This window comes from Macrosteles quadrilineatus, unplaced genomic scaffold (genome assembly GCF_028750875.1).
Source record: "Macrosteles quadrilineatus isolate MER2022 unplaced genomic scaffold, UCM_ALF_1.0 Scaffold_1__1_contigs__length_201487025, whole genome shotgun sequence".
Classification (NCBI taxonomy): Eukaryota; Metazoa; Arthropoda; class Insecta; order Hemiptera; family Cicadellidae; genus Macrosteles; species Macrosteles quadrilineatus.
This window is the reverse complement of record NW_026542594.1, coordinates 133,485,564-133,511,531: the sequence shown is the minus strand read 5'-3', so window position 1 is coordinate 133,511,531 and position 25,968 is coordinate 133,485,564. Positions and strand designations below refer to the sequence as shown.

General features: G+C 35.4%; 1 protein-coding gene across 3 annotated transcripts in view; it reads left to right on the top strand.

The window, feature by feature from the left end:
• Window positions 1–273: 273 nt before the first annotated feature.
• LOC128985299 (double-stranded RNA-specific editase Adar) overlaps window positions 274–25,968 on the top strand; it is a 76,487-nt gene continuing 50,792 nt past the window's right edge. For 2 of the 3 annotated variants that reach the window (XM_054404706.1, XM_054404693.1), the window contains exons 1-3: window positions 275–595; window positions 9,772–9,839; window positions 10,374–10,491. In XM_054404706.1, coding sequence (XP_054260681.1) covers window positions 535–595; window positions 9,772–9,839; window positions 10,374–10,491 — 247 coding nt within the window. In that variant the 5' untranslated portion in view covers window positions 275–534. Of the gene's footprint in view, window positions 596–9,771; window positions 9,840–10,373; window positions 10,492–25,968 lie in introns of all 3 variants that reach the window. The other variant, XM_054404700.1, reaches the window with a different exon arrangement.

Below are 25,968 nucleotides of genomic sequence, written 5' to 3'. Positions count from 1 at the left end.
TTGGACTAGGATGTGATTTTCTCATAATTTTTATTATTATTATTAGACCTTAACCTATTGACCTGTCCAATTCCTGCCCTGGACTACGGACGGAAACTTCAAGTATGTATGTATGTCCATATCGTCTTGTCAGTCGTTCGTCAGTCCTGTCCTGAGTCCAGTCGTCACATCTCCCTCTTCCGATGATATTTAGGATCTCATCTAGGCCTGCCTACTACAACTAAACTAACTGAACTGAACTGAACACTGATCGATCAGGATCAATGATCAATAGGATAGGAAGTTAGAAGTTACAATTTTATATTGAAGTCAGTGTTTGTTAATGTTAATGTGTTTCTTTGTTCGATTCGATTCTAGTTCCCATTCGTGATAAAAATCTCTGTGCTATCACAATCTGTTCGTTGTTCGTTTTTTAGTACAAAGGTGCATGTTCTACTCACTTTGTTTGTAGCATAAAAATAATCTTGAGGTCAGGAAAGAAACTAGGCTAAAGAAAATTTACTCGATAAGCCTATTAAACATAACATTTCTTCAATGGCTACTGCTGTTTGTGAATCTCATCACGCCACAGTAATTGGTGGAGACATAAAAGAAGGTAAACTAGGCCTAGGCTAGTTGTCCATGTTAGTTTGTAAGACCGTGCTTGTTTTCACTTGGTGATTCAGATTAGCCTAGGCCCTAGATATTAAATCCCAGAACTGATAGTTGGATTTTCTAAAATGCCCGCACAGTTTGCTCTGTTTGCATCCAGGCTTATGGGCAATACCTATGAATTAAAAACAGCTAGGCTAGGCTGTTTTTAAGAAATTTATAGCCTACCCTAGCATAAGTACGGTATAAGGCCTGGGTACAGTTTCTTAACTGGGCTATGCTAATATTGATTGAAACTATCGATTCGATTAGTAAACCTTCATGCGATTTTTTCACCATCAGCAAGTTTGGTTGGTTAGGTTAGGTTATGATAGTTAAATTTTATAATAGATACTAGCAGAGTACCCGTTCTTTGTACGTGTTTGGCATATAAGTTTATCATGCTTAACCCTCCAAGTGCCTCTAGTTTTGGTCTTAATGTTCGCCCATTTATTGCGCAATCGCCTAGGGTTTTATTAAAATGTACCTTAGAAACTTAAAAACGATGTAAAGTACTGTATACTGTTTTATATATCATTTTGTTTGGAAAATTATGGACTTCAATGTAGCTAACATATAAAACATTACAAAAAAAATTTTCAACAATTTTTGTGGGGTTAACATTTCTCAAAAATTATAAAATAGGCCTATGTAAATGACAAAAATTTATGTTTGCGCTCAATAAATTGTTATAATTTATAGGTCTACAAATATTTTTTAAAAAATAGCCACTTTGTTCAGAATTTTATGAGGATTCCAAAAATATAATAATATAAGGAAGTAGGTTTGCAAATAAATAAGTTACAGTATGGGCAAAAAACAGATTTCGGGAGGCCTACATAGCGTTTAGCTAAGAATGCATAGCCTAAACATAGCTAGGAATCTGGCTGATAATTTACATCAATATCACTACCTACTTCTTCAGGACGTCATTTGTTTATGTTTATGATCCATACCGGTACAAAAGGAGTTGTTGGCCCGAATCCTATACTAGGCCTAATAGCATTGAACATATGTTTTGGCAGTTCCATTTAAGCAATGTTAAATAATGTTTATTTTCGGGCCAAAAACGTCATTTGTTTATGTTTATGATCCATACCGGTATTTTTCTAGTAATCGTGGGTATTACACATCTATTACCATAGCAATAGACAAGCGACTACAGACATGAGAAATATGACAGTGCCAGTCTAACTTTGGATCCAAATATAGGCCTATAGTAATTTAACATTTGAAACATCATGATCCATCTGATTTAAAGTGAAAACAATGGTTTGGGATTTAAGTTACTGTACTCTTTCATTTAACTTAAAAAAGTTAGCTCGGAACCATGCTGATGCTATCCCCATTGACTCAGACATTTGACCATTTAGAGTTATCAGGGCTTTAGAGAAACTGAAAAGGGTCATCAGCATAGCAGACGACATTTCCTCCAAAATTTGGAATGAGGTCATTGGTCATGATAATGAACAAAAGGCGGGCCAAGTACAGACCCCTGTGGGACAACATGAGTAATCTGACAAGGGCTAGAGACATGCCCATTTATGAGCACCCTCTGCTCACGCCCAGCCAAGTATGACTCCACGAGCCTGAGTTCAGAGCCCTTTACTCCATAAAAGTTCAATTTATCCAGCAGTATCCGATGGTCAACCGTGTCGAAAGCATTACTGAGACCACACAGAGGGTGGCCCCAGTAAAGCCTCCTGCCTCAAATCCATGCAGTACTACTGCTTCAAGCTTATCTAGGGCATCTGTGGTCGAGAGACCCACCCTGAAGCCACACTGGCCGGTCATGAGTAGATTGTGCTCTTCGAAATATTTGTACAACTAAAATTCCAACCACGAATTCCTTTATTTGTTTTCTCCTTAATTACAGTTTCAAATATTTTTGAAAATACTGGGATTAGGGACATAGGGCGGAAATTCTCTGGACTGTTTGGATCACCTTTCTTATGGATAGGTATATAACTTTGGCTATCTTTAATCTTTGGGGAAAGGCTCCTTCAGAGAGACATAGGTTGACGCAATAGGTAAAAGGCTTAACAATACTAGGAAACACACTCTTAATAAGATTGACAGATACATCTAATATATCTTTGCTTGGAGAGTTGTTGAGCTTCTGGACCACCCGTATCACTCTTTCACAGGACTAGGACAAAAGGGTAATGTTGAAATGTGAGGCTGCAGGGTCACGTTTCTCCAGCATCTGTAGGGCAGAAGTGTCTGAACCGTTGATAGCATCTCTGGTCTGCTGGACGGAGTCGATAAAATGGTTGTTGAAAGCTTCCGCAGTCACTATGAAGATATCAACTGGGATTCGGATGGAGCACCTTCTTCATGGATAACTTTCCAGGCTGCTGCACAGCGATTAGCCTACTGGCAGATTCTATGAAGCGAGCATTTCTTTCCAGTTTAGCTGATAGTAGTTTTTGTTTGTACTGCTTCTCAATAGTTTTGTAGCGTAGCTCTGAATTGGGTGGTGTATTGTCCATATGTAGAGATCATAGGCTAGGAGCACCTACCTTTTCCACGTTACTAGGGATTGGTCCTTCCAGTCCGGAAGATTTTGATTTTTCTTTTGGAGCGTACACATTTATTTACCATAGCCATACAATAAAAAAAAAAAAAATAATTAAAATTCGCAAAAAATCACAAATTATTCATGACATTAAAAACACTAAACTAACTGTACATGAACAATCATATTTTGACAAATCTCATTGCGTATCACAGTTTTTTGTTGCTGCTTAGTTCAAATTAGGTTTACATGAAATGAAATGCTTTAAAACTTATTATCCGTTAGGCATAAAATGCAATAGGCATTGTCAAAAACAAATAGCAATATACAATTTTCATAGAAATTAAAACTAAAATGCAAAAATCACACAGCAAACAAAACCAAAAGCAAATGCAAGCATAAAGCACATAAATGCTAAAAAAGAATATAGTGCTACACCCTGTAAGTAAATCTTAACTTAACACGTTAGCTGCCACGCCGACCCGATCGGGTCGGCGTAGCTCATCTTGGTAGGAAACATCAGCCGACCCAATCGGGTCGGCAGCGGGATTTTACATGACTTAAGTAAATTGATCCGTGACTTTCATCAGTGGTTGTGGGGAACTTTTTAAATAGTTCTAATCTGAGAAAACAATACTAATAATGTTATAGAATGTTAATTGTTGTCACAACATTTTTTTATTTTACTTATACATCGACTACCAATAGGCTATATTTTGCCGACCGATCGGGTCGGCACATTTTTTTTTAAACTTTAACATTATTGTTAGTGCTGAAATATTAATAAAACTTGAATCTAATGGTAATAAACTTGTTAGGAATGTAGTAGAGATTAAACCGTATATTGACAAGATAGTTTTTAATTTCACAACACGTTATATGGTTATGCTAAAACTACATATTTGAAATGAAAGAAATTACGTAATTTTTGTTGAAATGACAGCTAACATTTACATTTCAAATAACATTTCAAGTCACGTACATGGGAGAAAACAAAGCACTAAATGTGAAAAATACAATCGTACAGAATAACTACCAGAGTTCACAAGGACCTTGCCTATTTATGTAAGTTTTTGAAACAATCTTTACAAAGAAATGGTTTCCCAGGACACGATTCACAAAATGTAGTGATCTTCTTGAGGTTCTTTGTTATTTTTCGGTCTCCAGTTCGTGAAGCTCTTGCATAGCACACTTTACAATTCTTCCGGCTCTCCTTTTGTTCTTACCCTCGCCTACAAATATCACTGTTCCAGACAAGTGGTGATGTCCAACATGTTTCACTGGCTCGATTTGTCCATCTTGCAACTCTAGTAGTGCGTAGGCCTACACAATCTTTTCCCTGAAGGTCGTAATGGAGTAGAGATGCTTATTCTTACTCTGAGAGTTGACCCCGGCTGCATCCTTGTAGGCGAGCCACGCATTGACGACCGCTGTACCCAGTAGGAACTCTTCTGCGACCTTATGGTACCATCGCATAGATTTTCTAATGGCTGTGCTGTACGACGACATCTGATCACTGACATCAATCCCCATCTTCGCCTTGTTGTACTCGACGATGACAAGAGGTTTGAGAATGGGTTCGCCCTGCCTGGTTTTTTTCCCTGTATCAACATAGTCAGGAGGATGTTTGGTTGACATCATTCTCACTTCCCTCTTATCAAACCATTTGGTGTAAACGATACCACTTGGGTACTCAAGACATCTCATTTCACCCTTCTTCAAGGGGTCATCGGAATTAGTGCCAATGGTTTTTTTATGAGGGAACCAGGCCCTGTTGCTGATAACACTTCCAACAAGGTGAGTATTCCTTGCTAGAAGCATGTGGGCAAGATCAACGGAGGTGTAAAAATTATCAACATACAGTGTATGCCCTCGGTCCAAATAATCTCTCATGAGGTCCATTACAACTGATGCTGCTAATGTCAGGTTATCTTCAGTTCCTGTCCCAGCACCCATGTAAACTTTCATCTTGTACGTGTAGCCAGCAGTGTCGCATATTTTAAATACCTTAATGCCGTACTTGTGGGTTTTATTTGGAAGGTATTGGCGAAATAGAAGTCTTCCTCTGAAAGGGATCATACTCTCATCGATAACCACATCTTCGCCAGGAGTTTTGTTAGTCTTGAAGGATTTGTTCAGGATTTTGATCAGAGGAGATATTTTACCTAGTCGGCCATCTCGCTCCATGTTCAAATTGTCGTTAAAATGCCAGAATCTCAAAAGCAATTGGAAACGGTTTCTGCTCATTACCTTACCAGCAACAACATTCTTATACAATAAGTTTTTCGACCAATAGTCTGTCAGCCGTGGCATTGGCACTAGACCCATCCACAGTAAAAGGCCGAGAAATTTTTTCATCTCATTTGGATAGGTAGGCCGCCATTTACGGAGTCTGCTACTACGATTCAATCGCAGTGTACTTATAACTTGATCAGCATTACGATTAGTTTCATCTACCATCATTTCTATTAAATCATCTGTTAAAAAAGCATAAAAATATTCTTCTGGTTTTGCATTTTGGGGCAGGCCGAAAGCAAACCTCGATGCTCCTTCAAAAACAATGTTTTTCTGTTTGCCTTCAAACGGCTGCCATTTATCAAGTTCATCTTTTTTCATCTTTAACTTTTCGTCCTTTGTTTTCAAACATTAAAATTTTTCTCCTAAGTTAATAGTGTAATCTTCCATTTCTATATTTACATCATCACTTTCACTCACTACAGTCATATTTTCACTAAGAGAATCAATCATTTCATCCGTACCATTCATACTTTCCATGAAACCAACCTCATTGTCATCGATGCCACTGCCTGCCTCTGAGTCATCAGTAGGGTTGAAATCCGGGTCATCGTCTGTGTCGTCCATTTCACTGTTTACATTACTGCCCCAACCATCATCACTTACACCATCCATATTTTGGTCAAATTCACTAGAAGGAGCTTCGACTGCTCTTACTATATCATCACTGCCTAGATTATCACCCATATTGAACTAACATAATACAACGAACCAAACTTAGACAGAAAACACAACACGAACAACAGCTCGAGGTAGGCCTAGACTCAGCAGACTGACATAAAGGCACGAAACTGATGGCGGGAACATTGCAGATCAGCGAAAAAATGGACCAAGAGCCTTTGCCCGGGAACAGCTGACGCGCTGCCAACCTCTAAACGAAATATACGCCGGTAGAGGTCGTGCGGAACGAGGTGAAGCCTGAGATTTTCGGCGGGAACAGTCTAAAGCGGGGAAATCCATGGTGGGGGTAAGAGACGAGCCGATCGTCGCCTCGCATAGCGACACTTCCCCCGCCACACCACTATTCCCCTCCAAGCTTCACCTCGTTCCGTACGACCTCTATAAACGTGGGACCGATCGGGCCAGCAGCCATTTTTTTCAATAAATATTCGTTGAAAAAAATCGCTGCCAACCCGATCGGTCACATTTTTTTTACATTTATTTTAACAGTTCTAAAGTATATCTTGTTGTATTAGTGTAATATAAACACAATTCAAGTAGAAATATCGAAATATAAATAACAGTAAAAGTTGGCATTACGCCGTAAATTTGGAAATAGGCCTCGGCAGCTAACGTGTTAAGTTAAGTAACTTATAATTTTTTAATTCTTTTGTATTATCATAGAACCAACTTTTTGAGTTCAAACAGCTGACTTAATTCTTGAATTCCCTTTGAATATCAATACTCATTAGGTTAACATGGGGAACTACAGAGCCACTTGGGCGGAGCCTGAAAGGATTTTTGAGATAAGAATATGCCTATATGTTAATCGGGAATGTGAGCTATCATCAAGCAAAGTTTCAGCCCAATCCGTCCAGTGGTTTATGCATGATTGAACTTCAAACAAACAAACAAACACACAAACTTTCACATTTATAATATTAGTAAGACATTTTAAAATATCGATTATTAATCAATATTTCAATTCAATAGTTTCAATAAATTATAAATATATTTTACAGATCAATTCATAACCTAACCTTAACCCTCTGGTATTTGGTATGTTTACCTTAAGTTAGGCCTACCCCTAAAATAGGCTATTTTGATGCCAAAAATCCTCAAATTCAAACAAGCATCACAATAACTCAACGTTAAGTTAAGTTAATTTAATTAACGTTAAGTTTTAATTTAATATGTCAACAACGCGATATCGTGTAATTTTTTTATGTTTAGGCAAGGCCACACTAAAAAAACAGGCCGTAGGCCTAATGCTTGTCAAGCATGACGTCACGATAGAAGACGGCAATGACGTATTTCAGGTTATATTATTGTTTTCCATGAAAAGATTAAAACAAGCAGCTGATCACAAACGGCAAACATTAAGTCATTGCCGTCTTCTATCATGACATCATGCTATACGAGCATTACGGCCTGTTTTTTTAGTGTGGCCTTGGTTTAGGCCTACTTACAGTTTTTTCACGCTGAATCCATAAATGCAGCCAGTTTTTGTTGGAGAGATGCCCAAGTGACTCTAAAAGGAAGGTTAAAATTACGAATCTAAGGTTTATTGAGCGGTAGCCTACTCAACGGTCTGGACGGGTCCGTATGTGGACTGAGGACTGAGTGAGGAGAGCAAACAGCTGTTTTTACTCTCGACTTAATGCGTTATGAAATCAAATTGTTTTGAAAATTAATAATCAGCTCTTATTTAGGCATGTGGGGAAGGTAGGTTGGGTTTTATGCGGATTCGTATCCGTTAAGTGAGGTTAGATTGGGAAGGTAATGGTTAGGTTATGATGAACTGACTCATTAATTTATGCTACTTCCAGACTGTTTTTGCACAATAAACTTAAATAGCCTAGTGGGTGAAACACGATGAAATGAACAATATAAAAAAATGCGTTTAAGCATCTTATCAATTAATCTTGCTCAATTGTATTTAACCCTCCGAGTGTTATTTGTCGCTGCATCGACACATAACACACTTTGTGTAGTGTTGTGTGTCAATGCAGCGACTCACAAACACTGTTTACGGCGAAGGCTCTATGACTGACAAAATCGGATTGAACTGGATCGAGTTAGGTATCGTTTTATTTGCCAGATTCAGAGCTTTCTCCGGAGGTCTGCCTCCAAGCGCTTTTCATTTTAGTTCCGAAAATATTGTAGCAGACAGCTGACGTGCGTATTTGTAAACAGCTTGGTTAACCTCGGACCGATGGCTGATGTGTTTTATTACGTTTATCATTGTTTTAGTGTTAAAAATCAAAAGTAGTGATATACGTGGTGCATTATAAGAAGATTTAAGTGATTGTGAAGGGCTGGTTGATGATCCTGAAGAAGTAGGTACCGGTAGTGATATTGATGTAAATTATCAGCCAGATTCCTAGCTATGGTTAGGCTATGCATTCTTAGCTAAACGCTATGTACTGAAATCTGTTTTTTGCCCATAACTTATTTATTTGCAAATCTACTTCCTTATATTATTATATATTTTAATCCTCATAAAATTTAGGACACAGTGGCTATTTTCAAATATTTATAGGCCTATAATTTATACAATTTCATTGAGCGCAAACTTATTTTTTTTTTGAAAATTTTCCAAAATATTTTTTTTTACCTAAAAAATTTTTTGAAACAAATGTTCCTTATGTTTTATGTATAATATTGAAGCCCATGATTTTCCAAACAAAACGGTAGGCCTATATAAAACAGTATAATTAACATTGTTTTCAAGCTTCTCAGATCCGTTTTAATAAAACCTTGCAAATGAGCCAAAAATAGGCAGACATTAAGGCCAAAAACAAGGGACACTCGGAGGGTTAAATAAGTAGTCAAAATACTTGGGTACTGGTATTTATGAATTATGTGTATTTAAACCCAGGTAAATAACCAGGGTATTTACTACAAGTTTTTAATACCCAGGTATTTTACATCTCTAGACTTTGTACATTAGGTACACTAATGTATAAGTTGCACTTTTATTGAATTAGGCCTAAATGAACAAAATAATGAATTTTTGATTAATTTAAGTTAACAGTGTGCACATGTAACAGTAAGTTGATAGCCTACACAAATTTTTGGATTTTATCAATAGTTTGCATCCAGGGGAGCAGTACCGTAGTGTTGACACTTTGATTCTCTTAACCATTTTTATGCAGGCTTCATTATATTTTGATATACCGTAACTTACTTAGTTCAATCTCCCTCACAATACTTAAATTTAATTTTAAGTTTTGTTAAGTTAAGTCCTATATTTAAGTGGCTCAAACAAACTTAACATAAGCAATAGAAAATTGGATGTGAATTTGCAATTTAGTTACAACAAAATAAGTTACATCCACAATGTATGACTGTAAGCTGTAGCATATAAAATATACTAAGAAAAATAATTCACTGGAATAGCATTTAAAATGTAAGTTATTACAAAGTAATCTAATTTTGTTTTGCAGCACTTAGCCACTGACATTAAATCCCTACTGTCTTAAACAGCCTTCTGTAATTTTGCTCTGGCATTTTAACACCTAAAATCATAAAAATTTTATATAGATCCTTTGGGTTTAGTTTGGTTATTAAATTATACGTGCCGTTATTAAAAAGAATAATTTTACCAAGAAAACAAGAGCTCAGGCATATGCAGTGTGTGCCAATCATGTGATATTTTTTTGCAGACTACTCCAGTTCATTTCATAGTTCTAGTGAAGAATCCAGCTTACCATCATGTCAATCTTCCGATTCTGTAAGTTAAAATTAATATTTTAAAATTTAAGTATCTAGCCAACTCAAAATTAAGTTATCCTTTGGCTTGTATAGTCAATCAACACCTATGAAAATTTGGTTGAAATGGAAGATTAAACCAGAATAAGTAAAAACTCATTCTTACGACTTGGCCTTGGTTTTAATGATTTACAAACATAAAAAAAATCATAGTAGGCTAACAATGCCCTAGTAAACTACATTTAACAGCCAAATGTGATCTGAAATGGATATTAAGTTGGTTTTAGCTATCAATTAGGTTTATGTATAGAGGCTATAAACATCCTTCACATCCAGAAAGAAAAATTACATTGAAATTCATCACGGGTAGGTACATACTTAGTTAATATAATATTATATAGCCTAGCTAACATTGACTATATTTTACATGTCAAAAAGTTTCATCATCAAAGGACATAAGGACTATTCATGGGTAAGTTATTTACAATCTGTTTAATAACAGCAGTGGATAAATCATAATGGTTTTCTTGTATCAAGTTTGGCAGTAATTTTTCAGGGAACTTTGTCTTCCTCACTGGAATCTATGGAAGCACAAGAAGTACCGGTAGAACCTTCTGCCAAAGAAGAAGACTCTGGCCACGCACACAAAAGACCAGCAGCCTTAACTCCAAATGGTAACTAGTATAAATACATACCTTTTATAATGCACCAATTGTGATAGTGTATTCCCCTCTTGTTACTAAAAAAGGTGAAAACTGATGCACCTTTTTACAGAGGATCATCAGAAGCCCAAAATATATTTGCTCTAATTATGTGTTTTTTGCATGTGTACCCGTCCAGCCGACTGGGTAACCAGTAATTTTGTATGAATTTTATGAACTAAGGAAAAGTCTGTGAATCCTATATTTTAATACGACCTATGTCTATTTGTCTGTCTGTAATTTAACCCTTTGAGCGCCGTCAAAAGATGCAACGACTTCCTCTACGGGCCGGCACTAATATGCGTGTGATGCACCAAATGGCCAAAGCTAAATCAGTGTTTTTGCATGTTTTGGCTTAAAGTGTTATACAATTTTAATGACTTGACATAAAAGGATCTGATTTCTTTTATTTTACATGTAAAAAACTGTATTTAAATACACAATCATTGCATATAAAGAAAAAAATGTAAAAACAATTTAAGTTTTATTTTGTTTTTTTCCTTTGGTAAATATACAACTACCATACAAATCAAGTTTTTTCTTCACACATTTTCTAGTTCCGTACACTTATGAGAGTAAATATTCCAATTTTGAAGAGTATATATAAATAAACAGGGTGAAGTGGGGTAAGAGTAACCGGGGGGGGGGGGGGGGGGGGCTAGTGTAACCACGGCTTATCACTCAACTGATAAGATAATTTTGGACCTAAATACTATCATATCTTGTTATTTGGACCTTCCTTTGTTATATTTAGCCTTAAGAATGCATATAAAATATGTGCAAGTAATAGTCAGGGTGTCTAGTAGTCGGGAAAATCGAGAAAGTCGGGAATTAGTATTGAATTTCAAAATGGTCTTAAAAAGTCGGGATTTAGTCTTAAATTTGATTTCAAAGTCGGGAACTTTCATTATTTTGCCGCGATCGTCTTCTGGCATTTACGCAACCGCAAAAGCCAATGATGATGATGTCTACACGGCCTCGGGAAATGTTCACAATTTTGCCGCAATAGTGGATGACGACGATGACGGTTTCCGAAACCGCGGGAGATGACGATGACCTTTCCATGACCGCTGGGGACGACGATAACGTTTCCGTGACCACGGGAGATGACGATGACGTTTCTGTGAAAGCGGGAGACAACAATGATGTTTACACGGGCGAGGGGAATGTTCTCATGATTTTGCCACGATCGCGGAGGACGACGATGACGTTTCCGTGACCGCGGGAAACGACGATGACGTTTCCGTGGCCGTGGAAGATGACGATGACGTGACTGTGGGAGTCAATGATTATGTCTACATGGCCGCAAGAAATTTTCATTATTTTGTCGCTGTCGCGGACGACGGTGATGACGTTTCCGTGACTGCGGGAGACGACGGTGACGTTTCCGTGAGACGACGATGATGTCTACACGGCCGCGGGAAATGTTCATGATTTTACCGTGGTTGCGGATGTCGACGATAATGTTTCTGTGAACGCGGGAGATGACGGTGGTGTCTAAACAGCCGCGGGAAATGTTCATGATTTTGCCATGATCGCGGATGACGACGATCACGTTTCTGTAACCGCTGCAGTCAATGATTATGTCTAAACGTACGGTATGTGGATGATTTCATGATAAAAAAAAACAAATTTGCTAGTTAGAATTTTTTATTGCTGCATTATTTCTTTACTTGAAAACACTACATTATCATAATACTACTTTATGACAAAGACAGGGGTTGGTGTAGTATTATTTAGAAAATTTGGTTAAGCTATAAAAACCTATACCTGGTATCGGTATCAAGAATCGAGAATCGATACATTTTGGTATCAGCAACCACTAATTGTTGAAAAAACTAGTCTTGAAAAATCTGGAATTAGTCTTGAAAAGTCTGGAATTAGTCTTGAATTTTATAATGGAAATAAACTAGACACCCTGAATAGTTTTAGAATGTTTAAAAAAGGCTTACATTCCCACTCCATCGGCAAGTGCCGACCTCAAACTTAGACAATTTTTCATACTTACATTTTTTATGTAAATTTGACAGTTTTTGGTTTACAAACTAATTTTCGCATGTAGAATCTGAATATAATTTCAGATCTTTGCTATTTCCTATTGTTTCCTAGATTTTGCAAGCGTGGTTACACTTACCCCTCAAATTTTGCAGTCGGGGCAAGTGGCTTTTTGGATTCGGGGCAAGTGTAACCAGGGTGTAACTCATATAATATTCAGTAAAGAAAAAAAAACTTTGTTGTAAATATAAAATTAGGAATTTAGAAGATAAAGTAAAATTTTACACATATTGTTACTGAGTTAAGTTGGTTTGAAGAAAAACATAATTGTTTGTGAGTGAACTGCTTAAGTGATTATATAACTTTTACGTTAAACTTACCGGTACCCCGTTTTAAAATTTAGGATTTTCTTGCCCAAATGTAAATAAAAAATACCCCCGTCGCAGCAAACCTGCATATTAAGCGAACTTCCATTTACCCGGCTTGATTTCTACTAAAATATTCCCTATAAATTTTCAGATTTATTTCCTACTAGCTGTAACCCGCGGGCTTTGCCCCGTTTAACTTCTTAATTTTCAAGATTATCTCGTTCGCATGGCTCAATCACGTCCTGGTTGAAGTTTGTTCGCTACGCTCACTCACCTTTAGGTTGGAGCTCGTTCGCTACGCTCACTCACCTTTGGGTTGGAGCTCGTTCGCTGCGCTCACTTGCCTTCAGGTTAGCTCGTTCGCTACGCTAACTCGCCTCCAGGTTGAAGTTCGTTCGCTACGCTCACTCACCTTTTGGTTGCAAATTAGCTGTTGTCATAAATGTAAAAGAAATAATAGTGCTGCACCCTGTTGGTAATCCTTGTAACTTTAATGCTATTGAACATCATAGAACAGAACCAACTTGTTTAATTGAAACAGCTGTTAAGATTCAATAATTCCATTTCTCATAAGGTTAACATGGGAAACTCCAGAGCCACTGGGGCGGAGCCCGAAAGGATTATTGAAATAAGAATATGCCTATATGTTAATAATCGGGAATGTGAGCTATCATCATGCCAAATTTCAGCCCAATCCGACCAGTATTTTTCGCGTTCACTTGTCACAAACATACATCCATACATCCATACATCCAAACTTTCTCATTTATAATATTAGTAGGATTAGTAGGATTTAAATAACATTAATTTTAGTGAGTAGTTATGTTTGCTGCTACGGGGAAGATGTTGAGGTGTTTTTTTTTTTTCAATTGAAATATTGATAGCTTTATGAAATAAACCAAATTGCCAAATTTGATTAAAATATATCCGTAAAGAAGCAAACTAGAACAGTTTATTTATTCTCCATAAGAACAACATGGGAATTTTAAAAATACAATTTTTTTAATTTCCTCCGTAGTCAATGAACATTCAAAAACACTTCAATATACTAAATTATTTGTTTTTTTAAGCTCTTCAAAATGGTCTAGAGAGAAATTTAGAGATTTAAAGTTTTTAGGGTCAAAAATTAGAAAAACCCATTTTTACCCCATAAAACCCCCCATAAACCTCTGATCCCATGGTCCAATTATGCTGATTCGCGAACTCGTTCGAATAAATGTAGGTTTACACGTTTGTACCAAATTTCATCAAAATCGGATCAATTTTGCTCGAGTTATCGCGCTAACGGACACATATATATATATATGAATTTGAACGGATGGTGTTTTTGGCCTCTGGGGACCTCAAAACGAAAAAGTAAATCGGTCCCGGGTCTAGGTCTTACCATGAGACCTACGGTAATAGCTTATTCCCTATATGGGAAATTCGCTAATTCCCTATTTGGGAAATTCGCTAAAAACAATATTACTGTGAGATCTATTCTACACATGTTAAACAACATTAAAAACCATGTAAGTACCATTTAATGTTGTGTTTTTTTATGTTTTAACAGTAATCTTTCCGTTTTGCATGTTTTGCGTTTTTCACAAAAATCACAAAACACGAGAAGAGGTTTACGAAAAAGTTTGTAGCTTGAGTAAAAATTAAGATATTTTAATATGTCAAAAAGTCTTGGAATCAGCAAAAGATTTGAAATCTTGCCACTTGCACCATGTCTCTTTTTTCAATGCTTTATATATTTTTAACAGGCAGGTGTTACACTTGCCCCGAACCCTGGGGCAAGTGTAACCACAAAACGCAAAATTTTTAGTCATTTTTTTTTTACCAAAAATGATATTATTTTTTAATAACAATGGATATTGTTTTAAAGCCTATTAGTCAAAGTTTATGCATACACATTTTCAGAACTATATCATGTATAACAAGATGGCAATTTGAGGTCAAAGCTGAACTACTCCAAAACGTGGTTACACTTACCCCACTTCACCCTAGCCTAAATTTATTGGGCCAAAAAATATGAAAATGTGAATTTGATTATAGCCAACGCAAAATCAGTGTTTTTGTATATCTGCTAATAAAAATGTTACGGTATACAATTGGAATGGCTGGACATAAATGGGTCCAGTTTATTTTATTTTACTTGTAAGGAACTGTATTTTAATTGAGAATGATACAACACATAAAAGTAATTCATTTTTGTGAATTATATAAATAATTGAATTTAGATACTTGTATATATAACTTTTTTCATTTTCATGGTATCCAAATATGTTTTCAAGTCCTGTTTTTTCTCACAAATTTGTTTCTATATACGTTTATGATATTAAATATTCAAGTTTTGAATAATATATATAAAGTAGTGCACCTGTTGCTCGAATTCGAGCAATTGCAAAGTATTACAGGTGTTATTTTAAAGCGATTAAGAGTCATAATTTCCGATGAGAATCAACTCAAAGATAATATAATTAACCACTCGACTTCAGTTATCGAAACTGAAAACAAACTCACTCTCAAAACGCTCTTGTGTGTATCATGTGTTTACTATGAACAGCTGTAACTAATGCAAATTATTCGACTGTTTAAGTAAACAAAATATTTTCTTCATAAGAAATACATCGGGATTTTGATAGCCTGTAAGGCAAAGCCCGAGGACCTTTATTACAGGAATTGGTAAAAGGGGGTGTCTACACAAAAAATACCAATTTTGACACAAGGTTTGTAAAAATCTGCCCATTATTAACGGAGGACTAGTGTTTCGTAGAAATCGCCTTCACCTATTATATATAAGGATAAATGAAATGTAAGTTATTAAGCCTATGTCAAAATAAATACAAATGTACATACACTAAATGGCCAGAGCAAATTCTGAGATTTTGCCAGTGATTAGGCTACTAAACATTTTATAACTTAACATTGGAATGAATTGAGATAAAAGTGTCAAATTTCTTAATTGTGTGCGAGAAGCATTACTTCCATTGAAAATTGCTATATAAATAAAAAGATAAAAGGGAAAAATATTAGTAAACTAAATAAAAAGAATTTTTTTTTTTATTTTGTGAAAAAAATTAGTTTTGAAAACAATTGAAATTTCCTCATACATTTACAAACAACTTAGGCCGAACTAGACTAAAATAAAATATATCAATTCATTTCAAACAATAAATTAACAAAAATGAAAACTAACACAGCGATCCATGAGCCATATATGTAACGGTAGGTATTTCTCTCCTAGTAATACCAACTGTTACTTTGGATGACGTAGCTTAGGAATGAAACTCAGCACTCGCTTACAAAACCCAACTTTATTAAAACCCAAAACAACACAAAGAACGCAAAGATCAAACAACAAACAAAAAGGTAGGTCGTGCAGGTTTTGAGTGGGTCTTTGCTGGTGAAACACAAGTAATAAGCACCTTCTGTGCATTGGAATTTCTTTTAACTAGCAATTACTTGTTTTCAAGATTCTAGGCCCATTCATAGGCTTGTACTGGTCAGGGGTTTTTTGTGGGCCTATGGCAGCCGCTTTGTGGGGTCAAACCATAAGTTTTCTGGTTAGTTTAGTTGTTCTCCTAGTTGTCGATTTTTCAAAACCTTTCCCGAGGCTCTAGGCCAGATATTACCCAAGAAAACTGCTTTGAAGTTCATTTTGTGCTGGCTATAGTCCGTTTGTTTTTGGGTCCCTGTTAGTTTATTATTGGGCCTAAGGCCTAGCAATTGCTCAATTTTATGTTTTTCTATTGGCCTTCAACTTCTGTGTAACAAATTTTGTCCCTCTTTGCCCTGTGAATGTGTTTTTTGTCATTTGTAATGATAGTTACTCAGACAAAATTTTTTATAGTATACTAATGGCACCTTCTGGGGGCGGTGCGAGGGGTTGGCTTAACCCAAATATTGGTTAATTTGTGTTGTTGTATTTTTCTTTGTCCCTCCGAGATGTAAAATGACACATTACAAAGATATCAAATAAGTTTCAAATAAGATTATAGGTCTATTTAATTTTTTTATTATCCTGTTTTACGTTTAGATAAAAAAAAATTATAAGGAAAGAGTATTTGAACATTTTTTAAACATAAATTAATAGCTGTGTGGGTGTTCTACGGACAGGGAACTTGTAGTCAGTTGAAACCTTCTCAGAAGAGCAGTTGCTTTGCATATTTAGTGTACATTTTTCCAGACATGCAGGCAAAAATATTATCGTAATACACAGAAACCTTCGCAAATACAATATCTGACAGTTTCAAGGCAAAACAAATGCTTAGCAATCAAATGTCACCCGCATATAAATCTTGTTAGTCTAAATTGAATATCCAATGATTGAACTAAAACAAAGTTTTATAGATCTATGATGCATAGCCCTAAAGTAAAATTGAACGCTACTTTCCACACTAGATAAAGTAGTTAGAATACTACTTCACAATTGCACACTTTATTCCGGTTGACATTTTCATCCATAAGGTGCTCCTTGTCTTTTCCACGATTCACTGAGAAATAAACAATCTAATGTGTTAACAACAGACATACACACAAAAGACAGAATTTAATTAGGACATTTACTATGACAGGTAAATTAAGGAACGCGGCAGCGTTCCACCCCGCCAAGTCCCCCAGCGGTACACAGCACGTGACAAAGTGGCTTTTTTACTCGTCTATAGATCTGAAGAAACAAAAGCTAATAAAATAGTTATTCGTCTACTGGATAGGGGCACTCATTCTCAACAAAATAAAAAAAAGAATTTAAAAAACGGTTGTGTTTGAGCCAAGAAAAACTAGTTTTAAAATTCACAAATTTTCCGTGTTCTCCTTCTTCTCCTTGAATGTTGACGGACCTACAGCCCAAACCACTGGCTCAATTTTAAAGTTTTTTATGTTGTTTGAAAGCCCTTAACGTGTAGATGTGCCTTTTGAGGGTCTCAAGTCGGTGCGTTGACCCATAAACCCTTGGCAAGCCTTCAAAGTACGATTTTGGCCCATTTAAATAACATGGGATTAAAATCAAAACATAAGGACCAGCTGCGATTAAATCTCAATTAATTTAAATGTTAGAGAAATCCATAGGAACAGCTGAAAAATTATTTTAAAACTTGTATAAAGTATTTTTTCAGGTATACCGAATGATTTGAACTACTTACTATATATAATTACTTAGAGCAGTGATATTCCCCGATACTTTCCATTGAAAAATGCAGTGTACAGATGGTACACTGGTACAGCAGCTCGTCATTTTTAACAGTTTAATACTACTTATCAAAACATATGAAACCTAGGAACTTGAAACTTAGTACTAGTACTAAGGTTTGTTTTATGTTTGATACACTAAAAAAAATAAAACAAACGGGAAAATCACTCTACATATGTTAAACAAGCAATTAAAAAGTGATATGTAAATTTAGGATAAATGAGTTTTTCAATATTTGTTTTGCCTTATGCTATTTCTAACAAACCTAATCTGTTTGATTACATTTTTACTTCTAAGGGCTCAATTTACACTAGTCTTTAGATATATGGGTTTAATTATCAGACACTTATGTAACACCAACGCATTTTATGTTGTTCAAGATGACATTAATGAAATTTGAAACTGAGTTTAAGCCCAGGGGGTTTGTTAAATAGTAATTTTGGTACGTGTGTCAAAAAGTTTTTAATCGGTTTAAAGCAGATAAGACCAAAAATTTAGAATTTAGTTCTACACTAACAATATTATTGAAATTAAATGAGATGTAGTTGTGCCGTGGTCTATATATCAGAGAAAAGAGGATTTTTATTGTTAATTTTCTACAAAAATAAATAAAATCTAACAAAAAACCACTAAGTGGTAACACTTTCCCCGCCAAGTCAGCAATCCAAAAAAGATAATAAATCATTACTTTTCCGCCAAGAAAAACAATGTAATGTATGTAAGTTTGGGAGCTTGGCGGCAGACTTTTGCTCGATCACTTTAAAAAATACCATAACACTAGTTTCATTGAGCAAGTATCTCTCCCATTAGTACATTGCTAGGTGAGAGCTCATTTTACAAAATTTGACCTTATTTGTGCCACATTTCATAAAATCATAATAGTGATGGTTTTATATTTACTGATTACCTCGAAATTATTACACTTAGTTGGACTAATTAATTAGAGAAGTTGATTTGTGAAATTATCCACGAACGTAACTTTAATGAAAAAACCCATCAAAAGTCTGCCACCAAGTTGCCAAACTTACATACATTACATTGTTTTTCGTGGCGGAAAAGTAATGATTTATTATCTTTTTTGGATTGCTGACTTGGCGGGGAAAGTGTTACCACTTAGTGGTTTTTTGTTAGATAAGTATTTACAATCTTAGTTAGTTGTTATATCACATTTACTTATTAAATGTTATAACATCATATTTTCTTATCATGCAGTGATAATGCCGTTTTAAATTACAATTTATATTTCCATAAGCCCATGATGACTCGAAATCAAAATAATGTCAAAATTACATCATACTATATGAAATGAAGTACTAAATACGATTTAAATTGGTAATTTGCAATAAACCGGCCACAAACTATTGATAGGCTACGTAAACAACGTAAAGCGTAAATAATTCTTGATGGTTTGCTCATAAATGTTTTACTCAAATGTGTTAAAATTTTCATAGTATGAAATAACATTTTGGAATCCAGACAGAAAAAGCGAAACTAATACAGTAAGACATCCATTAAATTTAATATGACTGTTAGAAATAAGATGCAACAACAACAATAACTAAGTTGTAAATAGTGATGTGTTGCTACCTAAAAATGGTTCTCGCTACCACTGGTTCCAAGAAAAAGTAACAGTTCCAAAAACCAACGTCAAAATATGGGGTCGCCGGAATTTTATCCCCCTGGAATTTTACCCCCTGGGCAAAGCTGACGTCACTATGACGTAGTAACCTGAGCGGCCAAAAGTTTGTTCGCGGCCGGAATTTTACCCCCGCGGATTTGGAAGTCTAATGAAAATAGTCAGAGCGTGATTAATTAGATTAGCGATAAAAACCGGAATATTACCCCCTGTCCATATAACTAGCGTTTAGACAACTGAAGATGTACGGGCCGGATTTTTACCCCCGGAATTTTACCCCCGGATTTTTACCCCCCGGAATTTTACCCCCTGGCCAATTTTAAAAATTGAATGATTGATTTTCTTATTTCTGTTTTTAATAATTGTAATCATTTCATTATTTAGTAGCCTATCTTAATTTATTTATTTTGTAACCTCGACTAAGTAAACAGAGTTCGCTGTTTTATTTTGATCATATTAACCAACAGTTGGCTACAAAGATCGAATCCTGATACTCGAATCTCAAAATTAAAATTAAAAACCTGTTTGATCAGTTAATGTTGCAAATAAATTAAGATAGGCTACTTAATAATAAAATGTTAACTATTAATTTAAAAAAGAATGAAGATGATTAAAATCATTCTCATTTTCAAAATAAACTTATCACACACTTTTTTTTTTTAATTTCTATATTTCGGCATTAGCCTTCTTCAGGAACTAACACAATAACAAATAGAAGTGTTTACCACTCTGAATCATATGGTTTTATCAAAAATCCAAAATACATATAATTTATAATATCTTAATATAATTTAAGACAGCTTGAGCAAGCTCATCAATTAATACTTAAATCTAAAACACCTTCCGGTCTAAATTTGAGATAGTATATATATATATATATATATATATATATATTCTTTCTTTCTATCAAAACATTTTCTTTTTTACTTCTTCATAAATTATATGTATTTTGGATTTTTGCTAAAACCATATGATTCAGAGTGGTAAACACTTCTATTTGTTATTGTGTTTGTTCCTGAAGAAGGCTAATGCCGAAATATAGAAATTTTAAAAAAAAAGTGTGTGATAAGTTTATTTTGAAAATGATTAAGCCGTTTGGCAATATTATGTAAAATCATTCTCACTAATTTATATATCTGGCCAGGGGGTAAAAATCCGGGGGGTAAAATTCCGGGGGTATAAATCCGGGGGTAAAAATCCAGGGGGTAAAATTCCGGAGGTAAAAATCCAGGGGGTAAAATTCCGGGGGGGTAAAATTCTGGGGGTAAAAATCCGGGCCGTACATTCTAGGTTTTTATAATTTGATGTGTTCTGATTAAATTCACAACCGTGAAAATATATGTTTAATTCCGCGTTTAATCCATCGAGCTGATGTCGCGAAACTCAAAAGTTCGCAGCCGGAATTTTACCCCCTGGTTTGTGACGTCACGTTTGCCCAGGGGGTAAAATTCCAGGGGGATAAAAATCCGCTACCCCAAAATATGGTTATGGACAATTGGGTAGGCCTGCATACCCATAGGAGATGAGCCATAGAAATATAGGCGGTGGTACCATGCAGTGATGGCAATGCAATAGCGGTAAGTAGAAACTGAAAGTGACACTTTGGAGTATACCTCTGTGACGATCACAACAAAATCGTAATGATCTTCCGAGATCGCAGCAACATCTGCGATCAAACTGCTGTTGTGATTTTTTTACTTCACACAACAGTCATCGAAGCACTGTCAATGAGTGGAAACCTCATTTGTAAACTATTCAAAAATGTTTACCTTCAGGCCAGAGACATAATGTGTTTATATTTATGATCCATACAGTTTCTGCTTCAATATTCGTATATATTACCCTAGGTTGATTTGGATTGTAATATTTAAGCTACACCAATGGGTGAAATTAAAACATATCCTACTAAATGAAAACAATTTAAAATTTAAAACAGCTGTAAGAAAGATGCAACACCAAGGATAACTAAGATTTAAAGTAGTGGTCTGTTGTGTTGTAAAAGTGACTCTCGCTAACACTGGTTCTTGGGTAAAGTACTGGTACCAAAAATCGCGGTTGAAATTTAGTTATGTATAATTGGGTAGGCCTACGCACCAATAGGAGATGGCCCATAGGCCTGTTTGCGGTATGGTCTGATGATGGCAGCGCGATAGCGGTGAGTTGAAACCAAAAGTGACGTATTGGAAAAGCGAGTTTTGCAGAAAAAAACACAGTAACGATCACAACAAAATCATAAAGGTCTTCCGGGAACGCAGAAACACCCGCGTTCACCCGCTGCAGTTGTGATTATTTAAATGATACAACAGCCATCGAAACGCCGTTTATGAGTGCCTCGATTATAGGCTATTATAAAAAATGTAAGTTTCCCAGACTTATACAACACTGATTTATGGTATTTTTCCTAATTATCAAAACTCAAGTATAATTTGATAGACATAAAATCTCCAGGTTCCTGATCTGGATGGCAATTATTTTAATTTACAGTTACACATAATTGTACTTGCGATCAATTAAATATGTTATGTAAGTCAAAAGGTCACTTGAGGTATCTCACTTGATTCAATTAATGGTTTTTGATTTGCTTACAAAATTTGATTGGAAATGTTGCAGTATTTGTAAACAACATTCAATATAAATATATCAGTGACAGCTAGAAGTGAGAATCTTAATCCAAACAGCTGTTCGTTATTTCATAAATTACGTATGTAGTAAACATTGGGAGAAAACTTTATAAAAATCACACAAAATTGCGTTTTTATTGTTCATTATTTTATTTACAAAGTACTTAGGCCATATTTTAATAGCCAAAGACACTCACCAATGCAGTGAATACAGAAAAATGAAAAATTATGTGAATCTTGATCGGTACTCTAGTTTACTCGGAGTAGACAGAGAGAGAGACAGACAGACAGAAATTGAGATAAGACTCGTTTCGGCTTTCTTGGGCTATGAAAAGTAAAAAATAACTTAACACTGTATGATTCTATGCAATGTACAGACAAAACTGTAATTTTATTTATATAGATTTCATATTTTCTAACTGAAAATAGTAGGCTAAGCGTAGTGTTCTACAATAAGTAATATTTATTACAATAACTTTTACTTTTAATATCCCTCAAGGGGCGCTGATCTCTTCTATACAATTCACTGAATGCTGTCCAGAAAGGTTTATTGTCATCAATATATTCAGTTAAAAGTATCATTCAAGTCTGTTCTGGAACTATTTTATAAGAATAAACAAGTTTGTAAATAAATAAAAATGTATTTGTAGGTTAAAGTTCTTACCGGTGATGAACATACAAATATATTAACAAAACAACACAACCATAGCTATTACATAATAATGCAGGAGGTAAGAATGACAATAAATTGGTCATGAAGCTCATTAAGACTTAAATGGTACATAGGGCTACATTTCTACTCAACTTTCTTATCCATTTTGTGAAATACAACAATTAATGTAGGCCTACTGTTCTATCCCCGCTTTTGAAATACCATAATCAACCAATTGTTCAGAGGTTAAGCCTAAATGCTCAACTGAGTATAGTAGGGATGGACATTTTTATTTACTTCCCTATTTTCAGGACGGGATTCTTTCTTGTGCAATAAAGAGTTTGTTTTAAAAGTCTTGAGTTACCATAAAAGACAAAAAAAATCAATTTTTACCGTTTGTGGCACTGATCTATAAAAACCAATAATGGGTACTAAAAATGTACAGGTAGAAACAACTTTGTGACTAAATAATGTAGCCTAATATCTGTTGTAATTTAACTGAAAAACATCAGTCTCGTTATAAAATACCTTACAGGTATTGAAACAGACTATCACTCACTGCATTTAAAAAACTATTTTTAGAGTTTTACGGCCTGAATTGGTTATGAGTAGAAAAGCAGTTAAGCTATATAAATCCTTGCTGAAATGTCTAGAGCAATATTGCTACCTAACCCAAAATTGTAACCTCGTGGTAATGGCGCAATGGTGGAAATGATGACTCGCGGTCCTGACACAATCGTCGAAATGACTTCGCCTAATGTGTTCGTATAACTACCGTGAACATCCCTCGCGACAGCGCCGTCATCGTCACTCGCAAAGCGGCTAAATCGCCGACAATCGGATTAAATCCTGTTGCGAAAAATTCCCGAGTAAATCGTCACAATCGGACCCGTCCATCCCTAGAGTATAGTAGCCAGTAAAATGTATTAAATAAACTGGTAATTAGTGAGATCGCTCAAGTCTACTGCTTACACCTACACGCATGTTTAAGCTGGGGGGAAAACATTTTGATATTGGCTTCCTGGAAGGATATCAAGGGTTCTCCTGTATTCAAGTCAACGGCCAGCATTATGCATGACATAATCTTCAAAACGTGAAAACTGCAACAACACATCACCAACAACAAAATATATCAAAAAATTATGAATATTTTTATTAAATGTTTATGGTATGTTATTCACTTAGGCCTATTTAGGATAACAATATAGTAGCCTAAATATTTTTCAAAAAATAAAAAATGTAATTTTAACGCTCATTTAAAAAACATCCGGTTCCCGTAAGTTACCCAAAGAAATGCCTGGTAAATATTTGTATTGACATGTCACATATTCATTGCTGATCCTCAGCCACTGTATTGTGAATTTTTGGGATTCATAAATTAAATTGAATACATAAAACCTAAATGCTCCCTACTCCAAAACGCAGGTTCCAATGCTCACATGTGTACGGTCTCATTAGAAACATCGTAACTAGATAAATACACGCTACTGGCGGGCGTTGCACGAAGAACCTCGCATGCAGGCGTTGCATGTGTACGCAGTCATATAATGTTTGTGTTTCAAGAACGCACAATGCGACGTCTCCTTTTTTCACTCGCCTTGCCAATAAAAACTGTGATTCCAAGACATGAAGACTATAAACCCGTGATCGCTTTTCTAACGTTGGTTTTAAGTTTTTCTGCATTGACACATCACTAATTACCTAAAGGAAATTAATTACCTAAAGGAAATTTTTTAATAATCATATGGTTGTACAACAGATGCTGTACAGCAGTGTAAAGTACCAAAACACTTTAATATAATAAGTTATAGTACAATTTTGACATTAATAATAATAAAACAAAAACATTTAAATATATTGAAATTAATAAATAACTGGTACTCCAGCCCCAAACTCTCTAAGGGTCCTCCATTTCTTCCTTGTCCTCCTTAGACATATGCTGCTGGCCCTTAAGGTCGCACAGATGGTTTTTACCCTTATCCAGTTCATCACTAAACTGTAAGGTTAGGTTTCTTCCATTTTTCTGTTAGGTGTTCTGCCATTGCTCTGAGCAAGGCCGGAAACTCTTTGCCCAGCATTCGTTCACAGACGTCACTAGTGGGGTAAAAGATGCATTTCTGGTTTCTGTTATTGTTAAATATTTCCTCTTCTTCTCTCTTTCTGCATTCTCCAACACTTTTTCGTATGGCAGGTTCAAAGGTTTCCTAAAGGAAAATCACTAAATTATAAAAGTAACAATTGCCGTGCTTGCAATTCGTCGAATGCAGCTTCACCGCTACAGATCTCAATGCCAGTGCCTTAAATCTTAAATCTAATCCTGGGATTTTGGGATTGGTCTAAGACAATCCTGGTATTATATAATTTTATGATTTCAACTTTTTAGCCGTTTAAAATTAGCGTGGAGTCCTCTTATTTTTTAATATGATATGACCTTACAAATGTTACACTGTGAAATGTTGGTGTGATAAATCTACTATTGGAGTATGTTTTATCTATGACTGAACCAATCTAATCTAAAATAAACTCAAACTAACAAACCTAACCAAACCATACACAAAATCAATGAATCTTGTTAAAATAAACGGTATATTTTGAACAAATATTTTATATGTACTTTCCATGTATACCAGACACATTCCATGGAATGCCTAGGCATTGCACAATGCCTGGTCAAAGTGTATAAAATCCTATCATTATTATTCTATTTCATACTTTGCTCGAAAGCTTCAGATACTTTATAGAATCCCTGGTCAATTTATGGATGCCTCCATTATAATATACTTTCACTGTAACACATGAAACCAGTGTTTGAACTGGGTATGTAAGGAAGTGGCCTGTAGCCTTGTGTGACAGTGCCGTAAGATAGCATGGGGAGTGTATTAGTTGCCGAAAAACTCTCCCAGACCTGTTAATTTTTCTGTAGCCGGTGGTTGCTGATTGTGGCCGTTTCTATTTAATTTAATTTTTCCTGCTTTTTATTGTTCTTTGTCACGTCAACAAGT